At 60.5% G+C, this 21,435-nt stretch overlaps 1 protein-coding gene across 13 annotated transcripts in view; it reads left to right on the forward strand.

The window, feature by feature from the left end:
* Nucleotides 1–20,391, forward strand: part of RASGEF1A (RasGEF domain family member 1A) — a 74,465-nt gene extending 54,074 nt beyond the window's left edge. For 4 of the 13 annotated variants that reach the window (XM_079793430.1, XM_079793441.1, XM_079793439.1 and 1 more), the window contains exons 2-13: nucleotides 9,374–9,574; nucleotides 11,223–11,345; nucleotides 12,943–13,080; nucleotides 13,512–13,733; nucleotides 14,353–14,566; nucleotides 14,712–14,908; nucleotides 15,379–15,481; nucleotides 15,562–15,641; nucleotides 16,384–16,575; nucleotides 17,930–18,053; nucleotides 18,530–18,602; nucleotides 18,835–20,391. In XM_079793430.1, coding sequence (XP_079649556.1) covers nucleotides 9,380–9,574; nucleotides 11,223–11,345; nucleotides 12,943–13,080; nucleotides 13,512–13,733; nucleotides 14,353–14,566; nucleotides 14,712–14,908; nucleotides 15,379–15,481; nucleotides 15,562–15,641; nucleotides 16,384–16,575; nucleotides 17,930–18,053; nucleotides 18,530–18,602; nucleotides 18,835–18,859 — 1,686 coding nt within the window. In that variant the 5' untranslated portion in view covers nucleotides 9,374–9,379 and the 3' untranslated portion in view covers nucleotides 18,860–20,391. Of the gene's footprint in view, nucleotides 1–94; nucleotides 2,118–5,792; nucleotides 7,777–7,798; nucleotides 7,923–9,373; nucleotides 9,575–11,222; nucleotides 11,346–12,942; nucleotides 13,081–13,511; nucleotides 13,734–14,352; nucleotides 14,567–14,711; nucleotides 14,909–15,378; nucleotides 15,482–15,561; nucleotides 15,642–16,383; nucleotides 16,576–17,929; nucleotides 18,054–18,529; nucleotides 18,603–18,834 lie in introns of those variants that run through there. The other 9 variants (XM_079793435.1, XM_079793438.1, XM_079793434.1 and 6 more) reach the window with 9 other exon arrangements.
* Nucleotides 20,392–21,435: the final 1,044 nt, after the last annotated feature.

The raw sequence follows: 21,435 nt of genomic DNA on the forward strand, positions 1-21,435 counted from the left end.
GGGGAAGGGGGGCAGTGGAGGGGAGCTACAGGAGTGGTGCTCCAGACAGAAGCGAGGACTTGCCGGCTCCCGGGCGGCTGGGAGTGAAGCCAGGGGAAGGAAGGCCTATTCTTGCATGAATATCATGCAACAGGCCTCTAGTACATTTAAATAAGTATTTCAGTTACAAATTGCTTTGACTTGAAACCTCCTGCTTAGAGTTCCCTGCTATGCAAAGTGAGGGCCCCCTCTGCTAATCCCGCTCCCCAGACTGCCCCCCAAAGGGGTCACCTGCCAGATCCTGCTGGAGGAGCCCCCCTGGAGGCCCATGCAGGCCTGGGATGGTCTGTGCTGGAGGAGGGCAGGGAGGGCGCCCCCTCCCCACTCCCAGAGCTCTGGGAGGAGACTCCATGTGACCTGACTCCAGGGCTGGGGTGGGTTAGGGGCAGCCTGGCACAGATCCACGTTTAGCAAGAACGACACAGGCAATTGGGAGGTATTGGTTTTGGAGTGAGTGAGCAGGTGGGAAGTGCTCCAGGGAGACTTTCCAGAAAGCCAATGCGGTGGAAGGCGGACAGGTCCGAAGGCCTTGGCGCCAGCCCATCCTCTCTCGCAGGCTCTTCCTTTCCCAGCATTCTCCTTCAGGCTCAGACCTCCCCTCCTCAGGAAGCCGGGGCCTTCTTCCTCTTGAGAGCACCGGCCACTGCTAACCCATAAACTCAGGGCCTGTCCTGCCACAGCCTGCTCCTGGGGGCTCCGCAGGACCGCGGCCCCTGTCCTCCGTGTCCAGGCAGGCCTGTTAGCATGGACGAGTGAGTGAGTGGACGAAGGGACAAGGAGCAGGGCTCTGTGGAGCACCCCACCTCCTGCCACACCCCAGAGCACAGGACTTCAGAGAATCAGTCAGCCTGTAGAAGGTGACGGAGTTCACTTTGCAGATGGGACAGGAGGCCAGGGTCCCTGGCAGAGCTGGGCTCCCCTGCCGCTGGCCTGGTCCAACCAGCCATCACGGTTCTCTCCCCAGCAGCATCTTCTGACTGCGTGTGGCTCCTGCCCTGCTCCCATCCAGGCGGGAGTGTTTTGGAACCAGCATGAAACTCGAGACAGCTCCACCGAAGCACCCATTCCCAAATCTCTGCCAAAGTCTGGCCTCTTGATTAAGCGGCCCCCAGGGTGGGAACACAGGGCTGGCACCTGCTCCCTCCCGGGCGCCGAATCGGTGTCTCCCAGATAACAGAAGGGAGACTGGCAGTGTGTGTAATTCTCAGTTGCTAATTGTGATGCCTCACAGCTTGCTGAGCTAAAAATACTCTCTGTTTTGTTGAGCAGGTTAAAAAATAGAAGCGCGTGCGCGTGTGTGAGCGCGTGTGTGAGCGTGTGCGCTGCCTCAGAGGGGAGCACCCTGTGCACAGCCTGGCAGGGCGGGGCTCCTGGCCGCTCCTCCACCGTTGGGAAGATTCCTGGGGTCTCATGCAGGATGGGTCCTGAGGGCCCTTTATGTATTTTTGATTAATCCTCACCCAGGGATATTTTTTCCATTGATTTTTTTTTTTTTTTTTGAGAGAGAGTGGAAGAGAGGAGGAGGGAGAGAGAAACATTGATGCAAGAGAACACATGGACTGATCAGGGAACGAACCTGCAACCAGTATGTGCCCTTGACCGGGAATCAGACCGGGAATCAGACCCACAACCCTTCTGTGTGAGGGCTGATACTCTAACCCTGAGCACGCCGGCCAGGGCCCTGAGGGCCATTTCTGTCTGGTGTCCAGGAAGCTGGAGCCTCTGGAGCCTCTTGGTTCCTGGAATCATGCAGAATGCCCAGGAACGAGCGTTTCCCATGTGCACAGGTGCGGGCTTCTGCCCAATGCTTAGAGAGCCGTGCAGGCCAAGGACAGCGAGGGGGGGTGTGTGACAGTTCCGAGAAGGAGCAGGGCTGTGAGGCGGGCAGGCCTGGGCAGATGCGTGCCGGTCCTCATCTGAGAAATGGGGTCTGCATGCCCCCGGGGTGGAGGGGTTGCATCGGGTGAGATGAGATGTGTAACGCTCAGCACACAGTGACTCCAACTCCTGAGGACGAACACACGAAAGAAAGCTTGGCTCTGCTCCCGTGTTTCTCAGAAATTTCCCGACTGCGGACGGTAGGATCTGGAAGGGGCCCTAAAATTTGGCTGTGCCCTGGGAACTTGCCCCAGAGCTCCTCCTTTTCACGGGTGAGTGGAGGCCTGACACCGCCCTGTCCGCTGAGCAGGAGACTGTCCCCTTCCCACTGCCCTCCCACCCTCAGCTGGGGCAGAGCTGGCTGTGCCTGAGGCCGGCGTTACCACGGTGCCACCTTCCAGTGTTTCTCCTGCAGCCCGTCTGGGCCCAGCGGCGTGCCCTGCAGACACCCGGTGCTGGGGTGAATGCTCCTGAGCCCTGCCTCTCTCCCCGGCGTGTGCCCTGGAGCAGGGTGGTGGGGGCAGGTAGCTGCCCTCAGAGGCCTCGGAGAGTCCACTGGTCGGGGCCGTGACCCCTCCCATGTGGCTCCTGAAGGACGAGGCCGCTGTCCCTCCTGGCCACTCTGAGCCTCTTTCTGTCCTCTCCCCTCCCTGCCATCCTGCTCCTGGGCAGGGACCCTGGCCCTTGAGGGCTGGAACGCAGGACTGAGGGCTCCCTGTGAGAGCAGAGCCTGGCATGGGGCACCCCAGGGAGGTGGCAGGGCTGCCCCGACAGCAGTGGGCACGACAGCTCGCACAGGGATCCTGCAGTGATGGGCGGGTTTCGAGTCACCATCATTTGTATCCTCTCCCGGGTACTGTGTGACTTCAGCTGTGGGAGGCCATTGGCGGTGTCAGGAGACTTCTGAGCCTTTGAGAGAGGGAGAGGAGGGGTCCTTACGGTACAGGAGGCAGGAAAAGCCCCGGGGATAGGAGGTCACTCTTGCCCGGGGGGCCAAGTGCAAGTGCGTGTGAAGAGATGTGCTGGTGTATCGATGAGTGCCGTTGGGTGCTCTCAGTATTGTCTGACTGGGTGCTCTCAGCAGTGTCTGACTGCGTGCTCTGATTGGGTGCTCTGACTGCGTGCTCTGACTGGGTGCTCTGACTGGGTGCTCTGACTGCGTGCTCTGACTGGGTGCTCTGACTGCGTGCTCTGACTGGGTGCTCTGACTGGGTGCTCTGACTGCGTGCTCTGACTGCGTGCTCTGACTGGGTGCTCTGACTGGGTGCTCTGACTGCGTGCTCTGACTGGGTGCTCTCAGCAGTGTCTGACTGCGTGCTCTGCGTGCTCTGACTGCGTGCTCTGACTGGTGCTCTGACTGGGTGCTCTGACTGCGTGCTCTCAGCAGTGTCTGACTGCGTTCTCTGCGTGCTCTGACTGCGTGCTCTGACTGGTGCTCTGACTGGGTGCTCTGACTGCGTGCTCTCAGCAGTGTCTGACTGCGTGCTCTGACTGCGTGCTCTGACTGGGTGCTCTGACTGCGTGCTCTGACTGCGTGCTCTGACTGCATGCTCTGACTGGGTGCTCTGACTGCGTGCTCTGACTGCGTGCTCTGACTGGGTGCTCTGACTGCGTGTTCTGACTGCGTGCTCTGACTGGGTGCTCTGACTGCGTGCTCTGACTGGGTGCTCTGACTGCGTACTCTGACTGCGTGCTCTGACTGGGTGCTCTGACTGCGTGCTCTGACTGCATGCTCTGACTGCGTGCTCTGACTGGGTGCTCTGACTGCGTGCTCTCAGCAGTGTCTGACTGCGTGCTCTGACTGGGTGCTCTGACTGCGTGCTCTGACTGGGTGCTCTGACTGCGTGCTCTGACTGGGTGCTCTCAGCAGTGTCTGACTGCGTGCTCTGACTGCGTGCTCTGACTGGTGCTCTGACTGGGTGCTCTCAGCAGTGTCTGACTGCATGCTCTGACTGCATGCTCTGACTGGTGCTCTGACTGGGTGCTCTGACTGCGTGCTCTGACTGGGTGCTCTGACTGCGTGCTCTGACTGGGTGCTCTGACTGCGTGCTCTCAGCAATGTCTGACTGCGTGCTCTGACTGGGTGCTCTGACTGCGTGCTCTGACTGGGTGCTCTCAGCAGTGTCTGACTGCGTGCTCTGACTGCGTGCTCTGACTGGTGCTCTGACTGGTGCTCTGACTGGGTGCTCTGACTGGGTGCTCTGACTGCGTGCTCTGACTGGGTGCTCTCAGCAGTGTCTGACTGCGTGCTCTGACTGGGTGCTCTCAGCAGTGTCTGACTGCGTGCTCTGACTGCATGCTCTGACTGGTGCTCTGACTGGGTGCTCTGACTGGTGCTCTGACTGGGTGCTCTGACTGGGTGCTCTGACTGCGTGCTCTGACTGGGTGCTCTCAGCAGTGTCTGACTGCGTGCTCTGACTGCATTCTCTGACTGGTGCTCTGACTGGGTGCTCTGACTGCGTGCTCTGACTGGGTGCTCTGACTGCGTGCTCTGACTGCGTGCTCTGACTGGGTGCTCTGACTGCGTGCTCTGACTGGGTGCTCTGACTGCGTGCTCTCAGCAGTGTCTGACTGCGTGCTCTGACTGGGTGCTCTGACTGCGTGCTCTGACTGGGTGCTCTGACTGCGTGCTCTGACTGCATGCTCTGACTGCGTGCTCTGACTGGGTGCTCTGACTGGGTGCTCTGACTGCGTGCTCTGACTGGGTGCTCTGACTGCGTGCTCTGACTGCGTGCTCTGACTGCGTGCTCTGACTGGGTGCTCTGACTGCGTGCTCTGACTGCGTGCTCTGACTGGGTGCTCTGACTGCGTGCTCTGACTGGGTGCTCTGACTGCGTGCTCTGACTGGGTGCTCTCAGCAGTGTCTGACTGCGTGCTCTGACTGCGTGCTCTGACTGGGTGCTCTGACTGCATGCTCTGACTGGGTGCTCTGACTGCGTGCTCTGACTGGGTGCTCTGACTGCGTGCTCTGACTGCGTGCTCTGACTGGGTGCTCTGACTGCGTGCTCTGACTGGGTGCTCTGACTGCGTGCTCTGACTGGGTGCTCTGACTGGGTGCTCGCTGTCAGAGGAAAGCCAGGCTGGCCCACAAGGCCTCAGGCCTCTGCCACAGCTGCAGCTCCTGGGACCAGGGCTCCTGGGATGATGGAGTGGGGCTGTCTGTCGCTGAAGGCCATCTCAGGCACACCCGAGTTTGTGAGTAGGATGATGCCGCAGGTCACAAAAGGTGTACACGTGGGTGTGCAGGGCTGCCCCTGCAGGTACCTCCTCTCTACTTTGCTGCCTGATGGAGAGGCCTGGGTCCCCCAAGGCCCTAGCTTGTTCAGACCACATTAGGAAGCACTGTAGCAGGGAGTGGCCCTCCAATCTCAAGCTAAAGTCTCTTGAAGAGGCTGCAAAAGGGAATTTCATTCGTAATCATCTGCAAAAAGCCCCTAAAACTCTCTTTTCCCCTCTCCCGGGTCTCTCCCAGCACGGGGGCTGCCTGAGACCCCTCTTCTCCCTCTCTCAAAGGCTCAGAAGTCTCCAGACCCAGGCTGCCCCGCTGAGCTGCCCTCTTCTCCCCCTGGGCCTTCAGTCCAGGCGGCTTCCATGCTGTCCATGCTTTGGTGCACTGTGCTCCTTAGCAGGTGTGCGCACATGTGCATTACACATGTGTGCATGCGCTGTGCATGTGTGTGCATGCTGTGTGTGTTATGTATGTGTGTGTACACTTGTGCACTGTGTGCATGCTGTGTACGCTGTGCATGTATACACGGTGTATGTGTGTGCTGTGCATGTGTGTTTGCAGTATGTGCTTGTATGATGTGCATGCATGCACACTGCATGTGTGCTGTGCATGTATGTATGCTGTGTGCATGCTGTGTGTGCTGTGCATGTGTGTATGCTGTGTATGTGCTGTGTGTGCATGCTCTGTGCATGCTATGTGTGTGCTGTGCATACCGTGTATGTTTGCGCACACTATATGTTGTACATTGCGTGCACACTGTGCATGTGTGTGCACCGTGTGCTTTGTATGTGTGTGCACTGTGTGTGCAGGGTCTGTGTGCATGATGTATGATGTAGGGCAGTTGCAAATGCTCAGCAGGTAAAGTTTTTGTCTGAGGTCCCACAAAGGCTTCTGACCTGAGTTGTGTTGACTCAGAGCTCCAGACTGTACCCCCTGCGGGCTGGCCCAGGGTGGCCTTGCCCTGTGAGGGCCCTCAGGGACTGTGTGAGCTAGAGGGGCCACAGTGCCCTCCCCTGGTACCTCCTGGCCAGAGCGGCCTGCAGCCTCCACAGCGGGAGAGCCAGTGACTCAAAAAGCACCCACTGACCAAGGAAACCACCCGTGGGTCACCCTTTGAAACCAGAACTATGTGATCGTGGGGGAGTTGCCCCGCAGCACATGGGTCTCAGGTGCAGTGCTGGGGCTCAAGTCCCCCCGGGAGCCAGTGACGGCACCGCAGAGCAGCTGAGGGTGCTGAGGTGCCTGGGAGCCCACTTTTGTTATTTCATCCCACAAATAGCAAGTTTAAATTTCAGCAGACTGTATTCAAACCAGTAATACATTTCATCCCAGTGAGCACCGTGGGCCAGGCTCAAGCCGGCAGGAGGATGTGAAGGTCACTTTCCGCCTCGAGCATCCAGTAGTCCAGGGATTAACCCAGGGAGGCTTCCTGGAGGTAGTGACCCCAGGACTGGACTTGGAAACCCTAAGATTTCCTCAGCCAAGTTCCTTCCCACTGAGCTTCTGTTTCAACACCTGAAAAATGCAGGACGGCTCCAGGCGGTGGTTCTCGGCCTCACCGGCATCAGAACCCCGGAGGCCGCAGGGCTGAGGGTGGGCCTGTAACATGTTCGGTGAGTCCCAGCCCCTACCCTGGAGGGAAGCCTCGGTGGGCCGGGGGTATTCCCATCCTGCCTTGTGCGGGGACTTGCCTGGAGCTCTGCCCTCCTGGCAAAGGGTTTCCAGAGGATTCTAAGGCGCCTCCAGGTGCCTGGCCGGGAGGCTCAGTTGATGTGCGTTGGGAGGGAGTTGGTTCTGTGTGTGCCCTCCTAGGAGGGCAGCAGCCTGGGGCTCTCTCCTGGCAGTAAAATAATGGCGACTATGGTTTGCTCTGCACAGAAGAGAAGCTGAGGCCAGAATGGCCCAGAGTTCATCCCATTGGGCCAGAGAGCAGGCTGGGGCGAGGGACAGTGGCATCATGGACAAGGTCAGCACGGAGGGCCAAGGGAGCCCTGCCCGGGGAGCGGGAGGGCACGAGGCTGCCTGGGGAGGCGGGCACTGGGGCAGTGGCACCGGCTTGCCAGTGACCAGAGCGGCATCGCCTGACCATGGCACCGCCAAGGCAGGAAGGCCCAGCTCCTGCACTCCGACCTCAGCCCGCCTGCCTCCCGGGGTGGGGCTGTCTGAGCGAGGGTGTGTGTGTGTGTGTGTGTGTGTGTGTGTGTGTGTGTGTGCGGGGGAGGGGTCAGGCCACACCCGCAGCGTCAGGGAGAACTAGCTTTCAAGGCTGGCAAATCCCCAGAGAGCCCCCTCCAGTGCGGCTGCTGCCTCAGGCAGTGAGGACACGGCAGTCCAAGGGCTTGACTCTCCCAGGCCTCCTGAGAGCCCTCGGGGCAGTGGCGGGAGGTGGGACCCTCTGCTCCATCACACATGGCCAGGCCACGGGGCAGCCCCAGCACGGGAGCGCCCAGTCCCCTGACTGCTGCCCGGCATCTATGTGTGATAGGCGTGTCACATCCAACATGCCCCAAAGCACGCTCCGGATCTTTCCTCAGCCCCACGCTCGCGCTTTCCCGTGCTGGTTAGTCGCTGGGCCAGAGACCACTCTGCAGTGTCCGAAGTCGGCCCCTCCTCCTCCGCTGTTACTGGCGGTGTTGGCAGCGACGTTGGACCTCGGTTCTTGAGTTCGGCAAAGAAAAGCTTTCAGAGCCGAGAACTCCAATTCTCAGAGAGTTTATTCAGAAAGTGGCAGAGCTAGTAGAAGGGCCCTCGGAGCTTACGAGGGAGAAAGGCAGAGGTAACATGCTGGGGGAAGGGAGGGAGGGAAAGGGGGAGCCCTGCTGGGTCCTTCCCCTGGAGGGTTTTAAAGGCTGGGCATTGCCCTAGCTGGTCCTCAGTGGATAGAGCGTCGGCCTGTGGACTGAAGGGTCCCCAGTTCGATTCCAGTCAAGGGCACATGCCCGGGTTGCAGGCTCGATCCCCAGCAGGGGGCATGCAGGAGGCAGCTGATCAATGATTCTCTCTCATCATTGATGTTTCTATCTTTCTTTACCTTTCTCCTTGAAATCAATGAAAATATATTTTAAAAAATAAAAATAATAAAATATCAAGGCTGGGCATTTAGGGGAGGACCTCAGTAGAATATTCACCAGCTTGAAGCTGATGAGCCAAAATGAGATTGATTCCCCTGAATTCGTCCGTCCATGGGTGTGGTCGGCAAGTGGCACTCATTGGATTTCTGCCGTCCCTCTGAGCGGGTGGTTTAAGCTCTTTACCCTCCGGTTGGGGAGGAAAGGGTAAGTGTCCTTGCTTAGGGAAGATGGGATTTTGGGATTGACTAGGTGGCTGTAAACTGGTGGGCTGGGTAAGTACCTGTCTCAGTTTCCCTCTTCCACTTGTCCGGGCTTACTAACCTGTCTCAGCACCACCTGACCTGAGCAATACCTCACCCAACTGGTTTTCAGGCCCCTCATTGGCTGGGTCTCCACATGGCAGCCAAAGTGACGTTCACCCTGAGTCGGGCCACTCCTGTGCTCAGAGCTCCCACACCTCCTCCCTTATCAGAGAGCAGCATGCCGCACTCTGGCCGGGGGGTGTGCATGGCCCGGCTGGTCCCTCTTCAGACCATTCTACCTGCCCATCCCCTCTACACACACTGGCCTCAGGACCTTGGCACCTGCTATCTCTGTGCTTCGAATGTTCCTTTCTTAGCCCAGAGAGCTGCACAGCTGACGCCATCAGTGCATGCCAAGGCCCCTACCTGAGGCGGCCTGACCTCCCCCCACCTCGAGTGTTCAAGTTCTCCTCCGGCCATGGGCATAGCTTTTTTCTGCCAGTGGGAGCTAACCCCAGGGGCATGGCTGTGTGTCCCCTCACCTGGAATGAGGCCTGGTGTGCAGGGAGCAGGTGCTGAGGACACCTAGCGGCTGCAGACCCGTCCGCTTGAGCTGATGTCTGTGATTCTTAAAAAAAAAAAAGAAGATTTTAAATGGATTCTTAGAGAGTGAGGAAGGTAGAGAGAAAGAATGAAATATCGCGGTGAGAGGGGAACAGATTGACTCCTCCTGCACCTACCCTGACCAGGGATCGAGCCCGCAACCTCTCAGTGCACAGGATGATGCTCAACAAACGGAGCCACACCGGCCAGGGCTCGAGCTGCTGTCCGATGGCACCCTACTCCCCGTGAGGGCCAGGAGGGGACCTGGAGGAGGCTCCTTCGATGCCTGAGGGCCTGTTCTTCTCTCGCAGGAAGCTATGCCCCAGACGTCCATCATCTGCTCCAGCGTACTTGGGCCCAGCTGTAGTGGACAGGTGCCGCCTGGCATGGGGGAGCGAGGCGGTGGGGCCACCGGCTCCGGGGACCTCATCTTCCAGGATGGCCGCCTCATCTCCGGGTCCCTGGAGGCCTTGATGGAGCACCTGGTCCCCACAGTGGACTATTACCCTGATGTGAGTGCCTGGGCCTGGTGGTGGGGGGGTTACCTGGGCTGCAGGGGTAGCTGCTCCTGGACAGGGAGGGAGTATCAGGGGAGGGGTGTGGTGGGCCAGGGGGAGGGCCTGTGGCCTCCAGGAAGGTGGAAGATGGCCCTGGTGGTGCCAGCAAGCGACAGGTTCTGTGCAGGGGGAGGAAGTGGAGTCTAAGGGCCAGCCAGGAGCTGGGGCGTCCTATGAGGCCTCAGCCTGCACGTGCCCCGACCCTGAGCTGGGAAGTTTGCTTTGTGCACGAACCGCCAGAGTCCAAAGTGAAGAGGGGACAGCCCTGCACGACCGCCAGTATTCGGACCCGCCAGCACCCACCCTGCAGGGCCAGCACCCACCTGCCGGCCAGCTCCGCCCTCTTCACCTCAACATGAGACGGGCATGGCTGGACCAGAGAGAAAGAATTCCCTTGTCATGTGGGGGTTCCCTCTGCCTCTGAGAGCCGCGGGCCTGCCTGCTCCCTTTGAGAGCCAAGCTGCGCTGGCCCTTCTGGCGCCCGCTTCGTCCCCAGGGCAGAGCTGGGCTTTCTGGCCTTTGTGAGTCAGACGTAGCCTATGGGAAGTCGGGGAGAAGCCTGGCTGGTGTGGCTCAGTGGTTGAGCGTCGACCTATGAAGCAGGAGGTCAGGATCAATTCCCGGTCAGGGCACATGCCCAGGTTGCGGGCTCAATCCCCAGTGTGGGGCATACCGGAGGCAGCCGATCAATGATTCTTCTCTCATCATTGATGTTTCTATCTCTCTCTCTCCCTCTCCCTTCCTCTCTGAAATCAATAAAAATAGATTAAAAAAAAGAAAGTGGGGGAGGAATCCCTCCCCCCAATGCCCTCCAGCTTTTATCTGATGGTGCTGGAGACCACTAAGCTTCTGGGGAGTTCTGGCTTACCCACCAAGTCCGGACACTACCTCCCTGTTGGGGTGCTGTCTACTCTTCCATCCACAAAACCCTTATTTCCATCCACAAACCCCTTCGTTCCACCCACAACCCCCTGTCAGGGCCTGCTGGGGCGGCTCGCTGTCCCCCTTCAGCCAGATGCTGAGGAACTCCGCGAGCCTGCACGGCAGAGCCCGGCGGTAAGGGCGCATGGGGTGGAACGGGGCCTCGGCGTGGCAGCTGGGCACAAGCCCACTGCCGGTTAGTGCCTGCACAGGGCCTGGCAACAGTCCCTGACACAGGTACAGCCCCCCCCCCCCCCGCCCCCCGCCCCAGCCGGGCCCACAGGGCGGGCCAGTGAGGATCTGGAGAGAAGCAGGCTTGGAGCCAGGCCAGGGAGCACGGTGGGCTGGGCAGCAGGCTCACCCAGGCCTGGAGAGTCCTGCCAACATCCAAGGCTGGGTTAGCGCCCATCTTGGGGTAGGACGGAGGGTGAGGAGAAGCCCCGTGGAGTGAGACTGCGGGGGGCTGAGCTCACTGGGGAGGCCTGGAGCCGCTGCAAAGTGGGGTTGGTCTGTGCCTTGCAGCCAGGGGGCGTCCACGGTGAAGTAAGCCACGCAGAGCCACGCCGCTGCCTGGTGATGCTGGGCTTGGAGCCAGCAGGGCCGAGGGGAGCAGCAGGCATGGGGCCCCACCAGGCTTGACCCACACTTCGCCCCCTCTCCCTTTCCTTTTCTTCTTTTTCAGAGAACATACATCTTCACGTTTCTCTTGAGCTCCCGGGTCTTCATGCCCCCTCATGACCTGCTGGCCCGTGTGGGGCAGATCTACCTGGAGCAGAGGCAGCAGCTGGAGGCTGGGTCTGAGAAGGTAAAGGCGTGCTGACCTGATGCACCTGTCGGTGCCCTGGCTGCCCCCCACGCCCGCTCCAAGAGAAGCATGCTGAGCGCAGCTGGCAGCATCTGGCTGAGCCTGGCCCGGCCCTCCCTGATGTCCGGGGCCGTGCTCACCTCCCAGGGTGCGGGCATACTGCTGTGGTGGGCATGCACATCCCCTCTCCTGATCAGGGCCAGTACCCCCCAGTGGAGGCCTGGCTCCAGTTGGTGCAAAAGAAGCCAGAGGGGCCTGGGTCCCTGCCTCCTCTGGGGGTCGGGTGCAGCACCCTCAGGCTGGTGTCTGCTCATAGGAGTTCTCAGCGACTCAAACAGGGCCATTTGCTACTGTTGTCCCTTCTGACAGAGCCAGGCTGTGGGCAGTCAGGATGGTCAAGAAACCGCAGCTCCGAGGCCCTGGGTCTTAGGGTGAGGTTTTAGAAGCCCAGGGTCTGGTGCAGAGGGGTGGCAGGCAAGCTGTCAGAGAGCTGGCAGGGCCTCCTGGGGCTGCGCAGAGCTGGCCTGACCAGGGACTGATGACCTTCCTTCCACCTTCTTCCCCGAGGCCGGCTCTGCAGGGCTGCGGCAGAGGCCTGTAAAGCTGGGCCTTCTGAGTCTCCTCTTCAGAGGGGCTGTCCCGGGCGCTGTGGGGCACGATGGGGACAGACACTGGCTGAAGTTTGGGGTTTTTGAAAATGAGTTCACTGAAGTGAAAAAGAGAACTACCTTAAGGGTGTCAACTGATGGTCGTTGGCACCAATTCAATGCCAACTCGAATCTCTAATTTGGGGTGTGGCGAAGAAGGAAACTTCATTCAGTGCAAGCACCTCCGTTATGAAGCAGCATGGCTGTGACAACAGCACAGTGTGGGCCCGCTCCGAACAGTGTCACAGCTCAGGTACGGAGCAGCACGCTGGGAGGGGAGGCAGCTGTGGGTGCTGTGGGTGCTCTGGCCAGTCATTGACGATTCAGCTCCAGCCAGGGAGACGCAGGCTTCAGTGGAAAGGGAAGGTAGGGCTCCCCAAACAACAGGGGAGCTGACTTATATAGAGAGGTCCTGCCCCTAGTCCCTCATTGGTCTGTGCTTATGCAAATGAGAACTCCAAATCCTCACAGTTTGATTGGTCCAAAAAGCACTGCCCTGATTGGCCAGAATGGAGCGGCTCTGACTGGTGCTAATGGAGATATAGCTGCACAGGTCTGATTGGATGGGGAAAGTGTCGTCCTATTGGTTGAAATAGGATTCCAGGAACTCCTTTATAAAGCTTGGCTCCAGTGGCAGGAACACAGTGCAGATGGGCAGCTCAGTGTAGGCTTCTCCCTGACGAGTGGCTTGCGTGAGAGACCCCTGTTTAGAAACAGCTGCTTGGCTGTTTTTTAAAAATGTGAGCCCAGTTAGCTGCCAGGAGCCCTTCTGGGTAGGTACCTTCTTTCTCAGGGTCCCCAAGGCGAATATGCAACAAAGCAGGTATGACAAAACTGCAGGTGGCCCTGTTGGGGGCCGTCCCCCTCGCCCGGTGGTCCTGGGGTTGGTGTACCACTTGTTGTCTTGTCACGCACTCTGGTGGTCAGGCCTCACCTGTGCCTACCCCCAGGCCATGCTGAAGTCCTTCTCAGCCAAGATTGTGCAGCTGCTAAAGGAGTGGACAGAGGCCTTCCCCTGTGACTTCCAGGACGAGAAGGCCATGGCTGAACTGAAGGCCATCACCCACCGGATCATGCAGTGTGATGAGGTGAGGGCCTCCCGCGGCTGGGGTGGAGCTCCGTGCGCGCGCATGTGTGTATGTGCGTGTGTGTGCACGCGTGTGTATGTGCATGTATGTGTGTGTGCATGTGTGTGTATGTGCGTGTGTGTGTATGTGCGTGTGTGTGTGTGTGCGTGTGTGTGTGTGTGTGTGTGTGTGTGTGTGTGTGAGAAAGGGGTGAAGGTTCCTTAGGGACAGCTCTGGCCCTGCTCTGGCCCTCAGATCCCTCCTTCACAGGACAGCCCGCTGAGCCAGCTGTCCAGAGGGCCTCAGGAGCCCACACTGTGCCCCGCTCTGTCAGGCCTAGGTGCTCAGGGCAGGTTTGGGTCGGGCATGTGGGCTCAGCGTTGGGCATGTCCCTGGAGATGAGGTGGGTCCCTCCCGAGAGGTGGTGGTCCTCCATGCTCCCTGCCCCGCAGGAGAACGGCACGGTGAAGAAGGCCATTGCCCAGCTGACGCAGAGCCTGCTGCTGTCCCTGGCCGCCCGGAGCCAGCTGCAGGAGCTGCGGGAGAAGCTCCGCTCGCCGGCTGTGGATAAAGGGCCCATCCTCAAGGCCAAGCCCCCGGCCTCTCAGAAGGACATCCTGGGCGTGTGCTGTGACCCCCTGGTGCTGGCCCAGCAGCTGACTCACATTGAGCTGGTCAGTGCGCGGGTGCCGCTCAGGCAGGCTGGGTGCGCGGACTCCTGCTGGTCCAGAGCCCCCACAGCGTTCTCAGTCTCAGCACCACAGGGCTCCCCGCTGGGCAGGTGGGGTGTCAGGGGAGGCCGCTCCCGCCCTGATCACTGCCTCTGGCTGACTGTCCACCTCGCAGCAGGCTTCTCTGTGCCTGGCGTCCGGGCCCCCGGGGCACAGCAGCCCTGTGCTAAGGGGAGGGGGAGGGTGGCCAGGACTAAAGTGGCCCCAGGATGGGGGTGAGGGGCTTCGAGGGGGAGAGCCAGTTCTCCTACTGTCACCTCACCCTGCCTGTACCTGGGCTGGGCAGGTCCCTGTACATGGCAGCCACGGACCCGAGGCTTCCACCCCACTCCTTGCAGCCCTGCTCCCTCCGCTCCAGAGGAGGGCCTTCCAGACCCCTGGGGTGCTTTTGGAGGGGCCTGGGCAGAGATTGCCCATTGGCGGGGTGCTCGGATCAAGGAGGGGCCCTTGCACACGCCTGCAGACTAGTTCTGACTGCTGCTCCGAACACGTCCTGCACGCCGAGTGTGGGGCCTCCAGGCCAGAGGCTGATCACTCCTGTGCTGTCTCCCGCCTGCCCCAGGAGCGGGTCAGCAGCATTCACCCCCAGGACCTGATGCAGATCGTCAGCCACATGGACTCTCGGGACAAGCACAGGGTGAGGGGCTGTGGCCTGCGGGTGGGCCTGGACCTCCATCCCGTGCAGGGTGGGCGGAGACCCCACGCAGCACGCCTGAGCGCCTCTGGGGTGTCTGGCCCATGGATGCTGTCTGGCTTCCTGGCACCTGCTCCAGGGGGTCAGTGGAGGCCACACGGGGAGATGCATGCTGGGAGGGGGCCCGGTATTCCCAGCCTGGCCTCCAAGGCGAGCCCTGGGCATTGTGGAGCCCCAGGCTAGCCAAGGGGACCTGTCCAGTTGCCCCCACTCAATGTCACTTGCAGTTTCCTCCTCTGGACAAGGTCCCGGCCCCTCCGTCTTGGGGCAGGGCTGGCAGCAGCACCAGCAGCGTCCTTGGGCTTCCTGTGACCTGCTGTGTCCTCCCCAGTGCCGAGGGGACCTGACCAAGACCTACAGCCTGGAGGCCTACGACAACTGGTTCAACTGCCTCAGCATGCTGGTGGCCACCGAGGTGTGCCGGGTACGCACCGCACAGCAGCCACGGGCAGGGTGACCGTCTCTTCCCCACCCCCACAGGGCTGCCCGAGACACCCTCAGGTGCTCCAGCCCCTCAGGCGTTGAAACTTTGCAAGTGGAGATAAGGAGCCGCCACTGCCAGGGCCTTGGAGCTGCTGCCCCCCTGCCCCCCCACACGTCCAACTGTGATGCCTTAAATTACGATGGAGACCCATCCATGGAGTGCACCCTGTGCTCAGCACCGTCTATGAGCTCATTGGGGGCCCCTCAGTCCTCTCGCCATCCTCCTGCCCTCTGCCCCACATCAGACACGCCACAGCTGTGTTTCCTGCCTCTGCAGCCCCCCTCCCCCCCTGCCACCGGGTCTGACAGCTCTGTGGGCCCTGGGGCAGCTCCGACCCGAGGCCCTCAGGGGCTGGTGGTGGAGGGCATGGCCCCTCGTGGGGCCCCCGCTGAGGCTGCTGCCGCCCGCAGGTGGTGAAGAAGAAGCAGCGGACCCGCATGCTGGAGTTCTTCATCGACGTGGCCCGGGAGTGCTTCAACATCGGGAACTTCAACTCCATGATGGCCATCATCTGTGAGTGTCCGGCTGGGCTGCCCACCCAGCTCCTCTCTGACCCACCCGCCCGCCCTGACCCTGCCTGTTTTTCTCTGCAGCTGGCATGAACCTCAGTCCTGTGGCTCGGCTGAAGAAAACATGGTCCAAAGTTAAGACGGCCAAGTTCGATGTCTTGGAGGTAGGCACCCAGCCCATCCTGTGTGGGCCTGAGGAGGTGGGCCTCCATCACACCCGCAGTGCAGGCGGGGGCTGGGCTGTCCGGCCTGCCCAACCTGGCCACGCTGGGGACCAGGTCGCTGCAGCTGTCCTCGGCCCTGACTCAGTCAGATCTGGCATCGCCTAAAGCTGCTTCCGGGGAGTAGCTGCTAAAGAGTTGGACAGACATGGGCCCCGAGCCCTGCAGTGGTTGATGCTAACTCAGCAGACACGGGCCTTTTCCTGGCCCAGCTTTCCGAGGCACCAGACCCTCTGGCTGGCCCGGGGGCTGGCGGGTGAGTTCACGCACAGCCTGGCCCAGATGTATTTGACCACGGAGTCTGTTTTTCACAAATGTGTGTCCATAGAGCTGGTGGGTGTTGGGAGTTGGCGATCTAAGCAGGGGGGCAAAGGAGGGTTTTGAAAGGAAGGAGGAGAGAGCAGGCCCAGTAGGGCAGGGCAGAGGCATGGGGGGCGGCTTCTCTGCAGCTCTCCCGTGACGCTCAGACCCAGACCCAGACGGCCCTGCGCTCAGCTGGCACCTCTGGGCCCCCTCCTGGAAGGGAGGCCTTTTCTGGGTGACAGTCCGGGCTGCCCAGAGAGGAAGTGCCGTCCTCATCAGCGGACTCTCTGCTCTGTAAAGGGGGCAGGAGAAGCGCTGCCCACCACATGCATCCTCCCTCCCTCCCTCCCTCCCTCCCTCCCTCCCTCCCATCTGCGCACAGCACCACATGGATCCTTCCAGCAACTTCTGCAACTACCGCACGGCCCTCCAGGGGGCCACACAGAGGTCCCAGATGGCCAACAGCAGCCGAGAGAAGATTGTGATTCCTGTGTTCAACCTTTTCGTTAAGGACATCTACTTCCTGCACAAGATCCACACCAACCACCTGCCCAATGGGCACATCAACTTCAAGGTGAGCTCAGCCCCATTGTGGTCCAGAGGGCGGGGCGGCTGTCCCAGCACAGAGCAGGGCGGACCTCCCGGAGGGCCACGCCAGGGCAGGCAGGATCCACCTGTGCAGGAGAGCAGCAAGGCATGGCCCCAAGGCGAGGGCCTTTAGGACTGGCAGCTCCAAGGGGGGGTCACACTATGTGACCTCGAGGTGTGAGGGTGGCCCCACTCTGCTGGGTGGGTGACCTGGTTATAGGGCCTGGAGCCACAGGAGCCTCCATTCGCCCGGGACACTGGTCCCAACACTGATCCCATGTGGGAGAATCAGGGCGGCTTTAGGTAAGAGGGACTCGAGCAGGAAGGAGAAGGCAGCAGAACTCCAGATGGAAGCAGAGGCCCGTCTGGCCAAGGCAGGAGGCTAGGACAAAGGTGCTTGGGGAGGTGCAGGGGGAGCTGGGTGTCCAGTGCTCACCTCACGCAGGTCAGGGTGGGATTGGGGAGGTGCAGGGGGAGCTGGGTGTCCAGTGCTCACCTCACGCAGGTCAGGGTGGGATTGGGGAGGTGTAGGGAGAGCTGGGTGTCCAGTGCTCACCTCACGCAGGTCAGGGTGGGATTGGGGAGGTGTAAGGGGAGCTGGGTGTCCAGCGCTCACCTCACGCAGGTCAGGGTGGGATTGGGGAGGTGTAAGGGGAGCTGGGTGTCCAGCACTCACCTCACGCAGGTCAGGGTGGGATTGGGGAGGTGTAAGGAGAGCTGGGTGTCCAGTGCTCACCTCACGCAGGTCAGGGTGGGATTGGGGAGGTGTAAGGGGAGCTGGGTGTCCAGTGCTCACCTCACGCAGGTCAGGGTGGGATTGGGGAGGTGTAAGGGGAGCTGGGTGTCCAGTGCTCACCTCACGCAGGTCAGGGTGGGATTGGGGAGGTGCAGGGGGAGCTGGGTGTCCAGTGCTCACCTCACGCAGGTCAGGGTGGGATTGGGGAGGTGCAGGGGGAGCTGGGTGTCCAGCGCTCACCTCACGCAGGTCAGGGTGGGAGGGGGTTATGGATTCCCACACGGGCCCCAAAGAGTGACATCATGACGTGTTCAGATTGGTGGTGCTGTGCTGGTCTGGCTGGCTGCCTGTCTCAGCTAGGGGTCAGGGATTGGGGTCCCGGGGCAGGGGAGGCGCAGACCCTGCCGCCAGCCTGATGGCCCAGGTGGAGGGCAGGACGGTGTGTGCTCTGGGACGCCTGCTGGCTCTGACGCTGCCCAGCGTGCTCCGCGGCCACGCAGTCAGTTGTGCAGAGCCGCCGCCTCGCCGTGCTGGGGCCAGGCAGGGAGCAGCACACGGCCCTGATCAAGGTGACAGGGACCGCCGTTGTCCTCTGCCCCTTCAGAAATTTTGGGAGATCTCCAGACAGATCCACGAGTTCATGACATGGACACGGGTAGAGTGTCCCTTTGAAAAGGACAAGAAGATTCAGAATTACCTGCTTACGGCGCCCATCTACAGCGAGGAAGGTGAGGCCGCCCCGCATGGCGGGAGCCCCATAGCACCTGGCCCCGACTCCCCCTTGCTGGGTCTCCATGGGGGCTGATCACTATCCCCACACCACACAGGGGAAGCCCGGCCACAGGTGAGTTCGTGAGGGTGGGTTGTGGGCAGAGGACAGATGAGGGATAAGGACTAAGGAGACCAGGCTCCGAAGGCCACTTGAGAGCCAGGCGGGTTCGGGCCAGCGCTCAGACCCAGGCACCAAGCAGAGCCCCCGAGCAGGTAGCTGGGAGCGCGGGGCCTCGCGGGGCCTTGCGGGGCCTGGGGCCTCACACGGCGGAGATCCGTGGACGAGCCCCGGCCGAGGCCACTGCCCCTTGGTCCAGGAGTCCCTTCTTAGCCCAGCTGCTCCCCGGCCATGAGGGCTGGAGAGGGGACAGCGGGGACAGAGGGTGGGCTGACCTCATGCGGACATGCGTCTGAGGGGCCCCCCATCTCTCAGCACTCTTCATCGCCTCCTTCGAAAGCGAGGGGCCCGAGAACCACATGGAGAAGGACAGCTGGAAGACCCTGAGGTAGGAGGACTGAAGGGGCCGCCCCAGGCGAGGAGGGGAGAGGACGGGCGTCACGGACCTGCCTTCTGAAAGGCAGCCGAGGGCACCCCACACACGGGAGGAAGGGGTCTAGGCAGCTGCCAGGGGAAGGAGGCTGAGGACCTGGGTCTGAATGTCCTGCCTCCTCCCCCAATGGCCGGGGCCTGGAGTCCAGGCCTCCCGACGTCCCCTGACCCTGCGCCGTCCCCTCTAGGACCACTCTCCTCAACAGAGCCTGAGGCGTGGGTGCGGCCTGCGACCGAGGACGCGCACGAGAACCGAGCTTTAACCTTGACCTGGGTGGAGATGGGCGGCCTCACTGGTTGGGGCCCATTTTGTATATAACTTTTATGGAAAAAAATGGTGATTATTTCATGCATCAACCTTTGGCGCAACGTGTTTTTGTTTCTTTTAAATAACAGGGCGGCGCCCTGGTTCAGGGAGGGGTGGGAAGGAGTATCATGGGAGAGGGCATCCATGATAACATCTTGGCCTAAGGAAGCGTAGACTTTTATTTTCTACTTTTGATTATATTCACCTTCTGAGAAAATATTTAAAAAAACCCAACCAAAACCCATGTGAGCCCTGCCTGCGTGGACGCCCTTCCAGCCAGTGTCTGGGATGTCAGGGCTGGTGCCTTAGAGGGTCCCAGAGGGCCCACGGCCGGCGGCGCCTGCCCGCAAAGCCTGGGCCCGCAAAGCCTGGGCCGCGAGCTTCCAGGTTCCCACAGGCCTTGGGGGGCCAGGACGCCTCGTTCGCGTACTTCTGGAAGCCAACCTTGGAGAGCGGGCTTTCCAACGTTTACATTTTCCTTTTCCTTTATCAGGGATTTCTGGGGCCGGGAGGGCAGGGGACACCTGGCGGCATACTTTTCTGTTGGAACATGTCTGGCCAAGCTTTCTTCAACTGCATTTTAGGAAAATAGAAAATCTAGAACAAGGACAGGCGAGGGGGTTGGATTGTCAGTCTCCTCGGTGTAGGTGGAACACGCACTGCCCGGCACCGGGAGGTCGTTTCCACTCCCAGACGCAGGGAGCACACGCCACGGGGCCGTCCGACGTCCTGGCCGCGGGCCGGTGGCCGCCCTGCTCCCTGAGCGCGGGAGGCGGGCCACCCACGCGGACTGCGTGGCCCTCGCGGCTTTCCTTTGTGCGTGGAGTGGAGCCCCTCACCCTGGTCTCTCCGCACGCCTGGCTCTGCAGAGCCCCCAGCGGGAGCCTGCCAGCTGCTGCTCCCACCGCTCCCAGGACACCTGGAGCGCGGGCCAGGCCTCAGGAAGGGTGGCTCTGTGGTCGCTGCTGCCGCCACCTGTAACTGGGTGGAGCGAGAATATTTACACTGTATTGTCACAGTGTTTTTGCACTTTCCAGATGTCCTAGATAGTACATATTGTATACTGATAGTACATATTGCTTTGTTTATGTATTTGAGATAAAGGCTTAACCCTGAGAGTCTATATTTGGAATACGCGTTAGAGCATTTTCTGTCCACGTGTAAGGAGTTTCCCGTCACCTCCACGTCGCAGGCCAAGTTCTGTGCTCACCTCACCTGTCCGTGCTGCCACTTCATCTGCCCAGCTGGGTCCATCTCCTGACTGTGATGTGTTGGTATTTTGAGATGAACTGTGAGCATCAGGCTGTACTGTGACACAGCATGTCGGCTGTTGGTGTGACTGGACATACTTGCATCAATAAAAGAACATGTTGTTCCCCTCGTGTGCCTGTTCTCTGCAGCCGGGGCCGCGCTCATCCGCACCGCATCTGACAACGGGCTTTCCAGGTGAAACGTGCGAAACAACACTTCTCCAGTCTGGCGGTCCTCCGAGTCAGATCCCAGGTGTCAGCAGCTGCTGTGCCACACGGCCATGCGAAGTTTGGGAAACCCCACTTAACTGAGATTGTCAGGGCGCCTCCCCTGCAGGGCCAACCAAACACTCAGAGTCGCGGGCACCGTGGTCTCTTCCGGGGCGGGGGAAGCTGGGCACCTGAGGAGCCGTTTGCAGAACACAGTCCTAGACGGCAGGGGCGGGGGGCTCTTTGTGTTCTCATGAGTCGCCATCAAGAGCACTGAAGCAAAGGGGGTTAGGGCACGTGAGGGCCTGTGGAACTGAAGGACAAGGAGACTAGGAGGGAAGCCGAGCTCCCACCTGCTTTTCTCTGGCCTGTCCCACTGCCACCCGTTCACAGTGCCCGGGCCCCTCAGGTTCACGGTCAGAGCTCACCAAACCTTCCTGCTCCTGAGAGCTAACTCAGCCCATTTAGGTGTGTGCAGGGTCTGTCGTGCGCACTAGACAAGCGCTGCCCAACAGCCCCTTGAGCTGAGACGGAATTCCTGTGTCTGTGTCCTTACAGCAGCCGTGAGTGATACAGCAGCCGTGAGTGACACAGCCCTGAGCACTGACATGCAGCCGGGTGTACGTTCGATAGCTGGTGGCCACTGTACTGGACAGAAGGCTGCCTCCTTCCCCAGGGCCCATGGTCAGCACACAGTAGGTGCTCAGGGGCTTGTGGAGCAAACAAGAACACCCGAGAGGATGTGAATTTGGAGAAAGGGCATCACTTTTTAGGTCTTTAAATTCAGTGGCATCCTGATTTCCTGATAAAGTTAATTTTGGGAGTTGATACCCACCTCATCTGAGAAGAGCAGCACATTTTGGGGCTGCGTCTTGAACGCGGAGCTTTGGCTGGGAGTGGACAGCGGCTCGCTCGGCTGGCTGGCGCTCTCCCCGTCACCCACAGCCTGGGAGCTTGTTTGGAATTAATGCTCAGGGCCCCACGGCACCCCTGGGCGTCCAGGCAGCGAGGGGGGGTGGCGG

Source organism: Cnephaeus nilssonii, assembly GCF_951640355.1.
Source record: "Cnephaeus nilssonii genome assembly, chromosome: 16".
NCBI classification, from domain to species: domain Eukaryota; kingdom Metazoa; phylum Chordata; class Mammalia; order Chiroptera; family Vespertilionidae; genus Cnephaeus; species Cnephaeus nilssonii.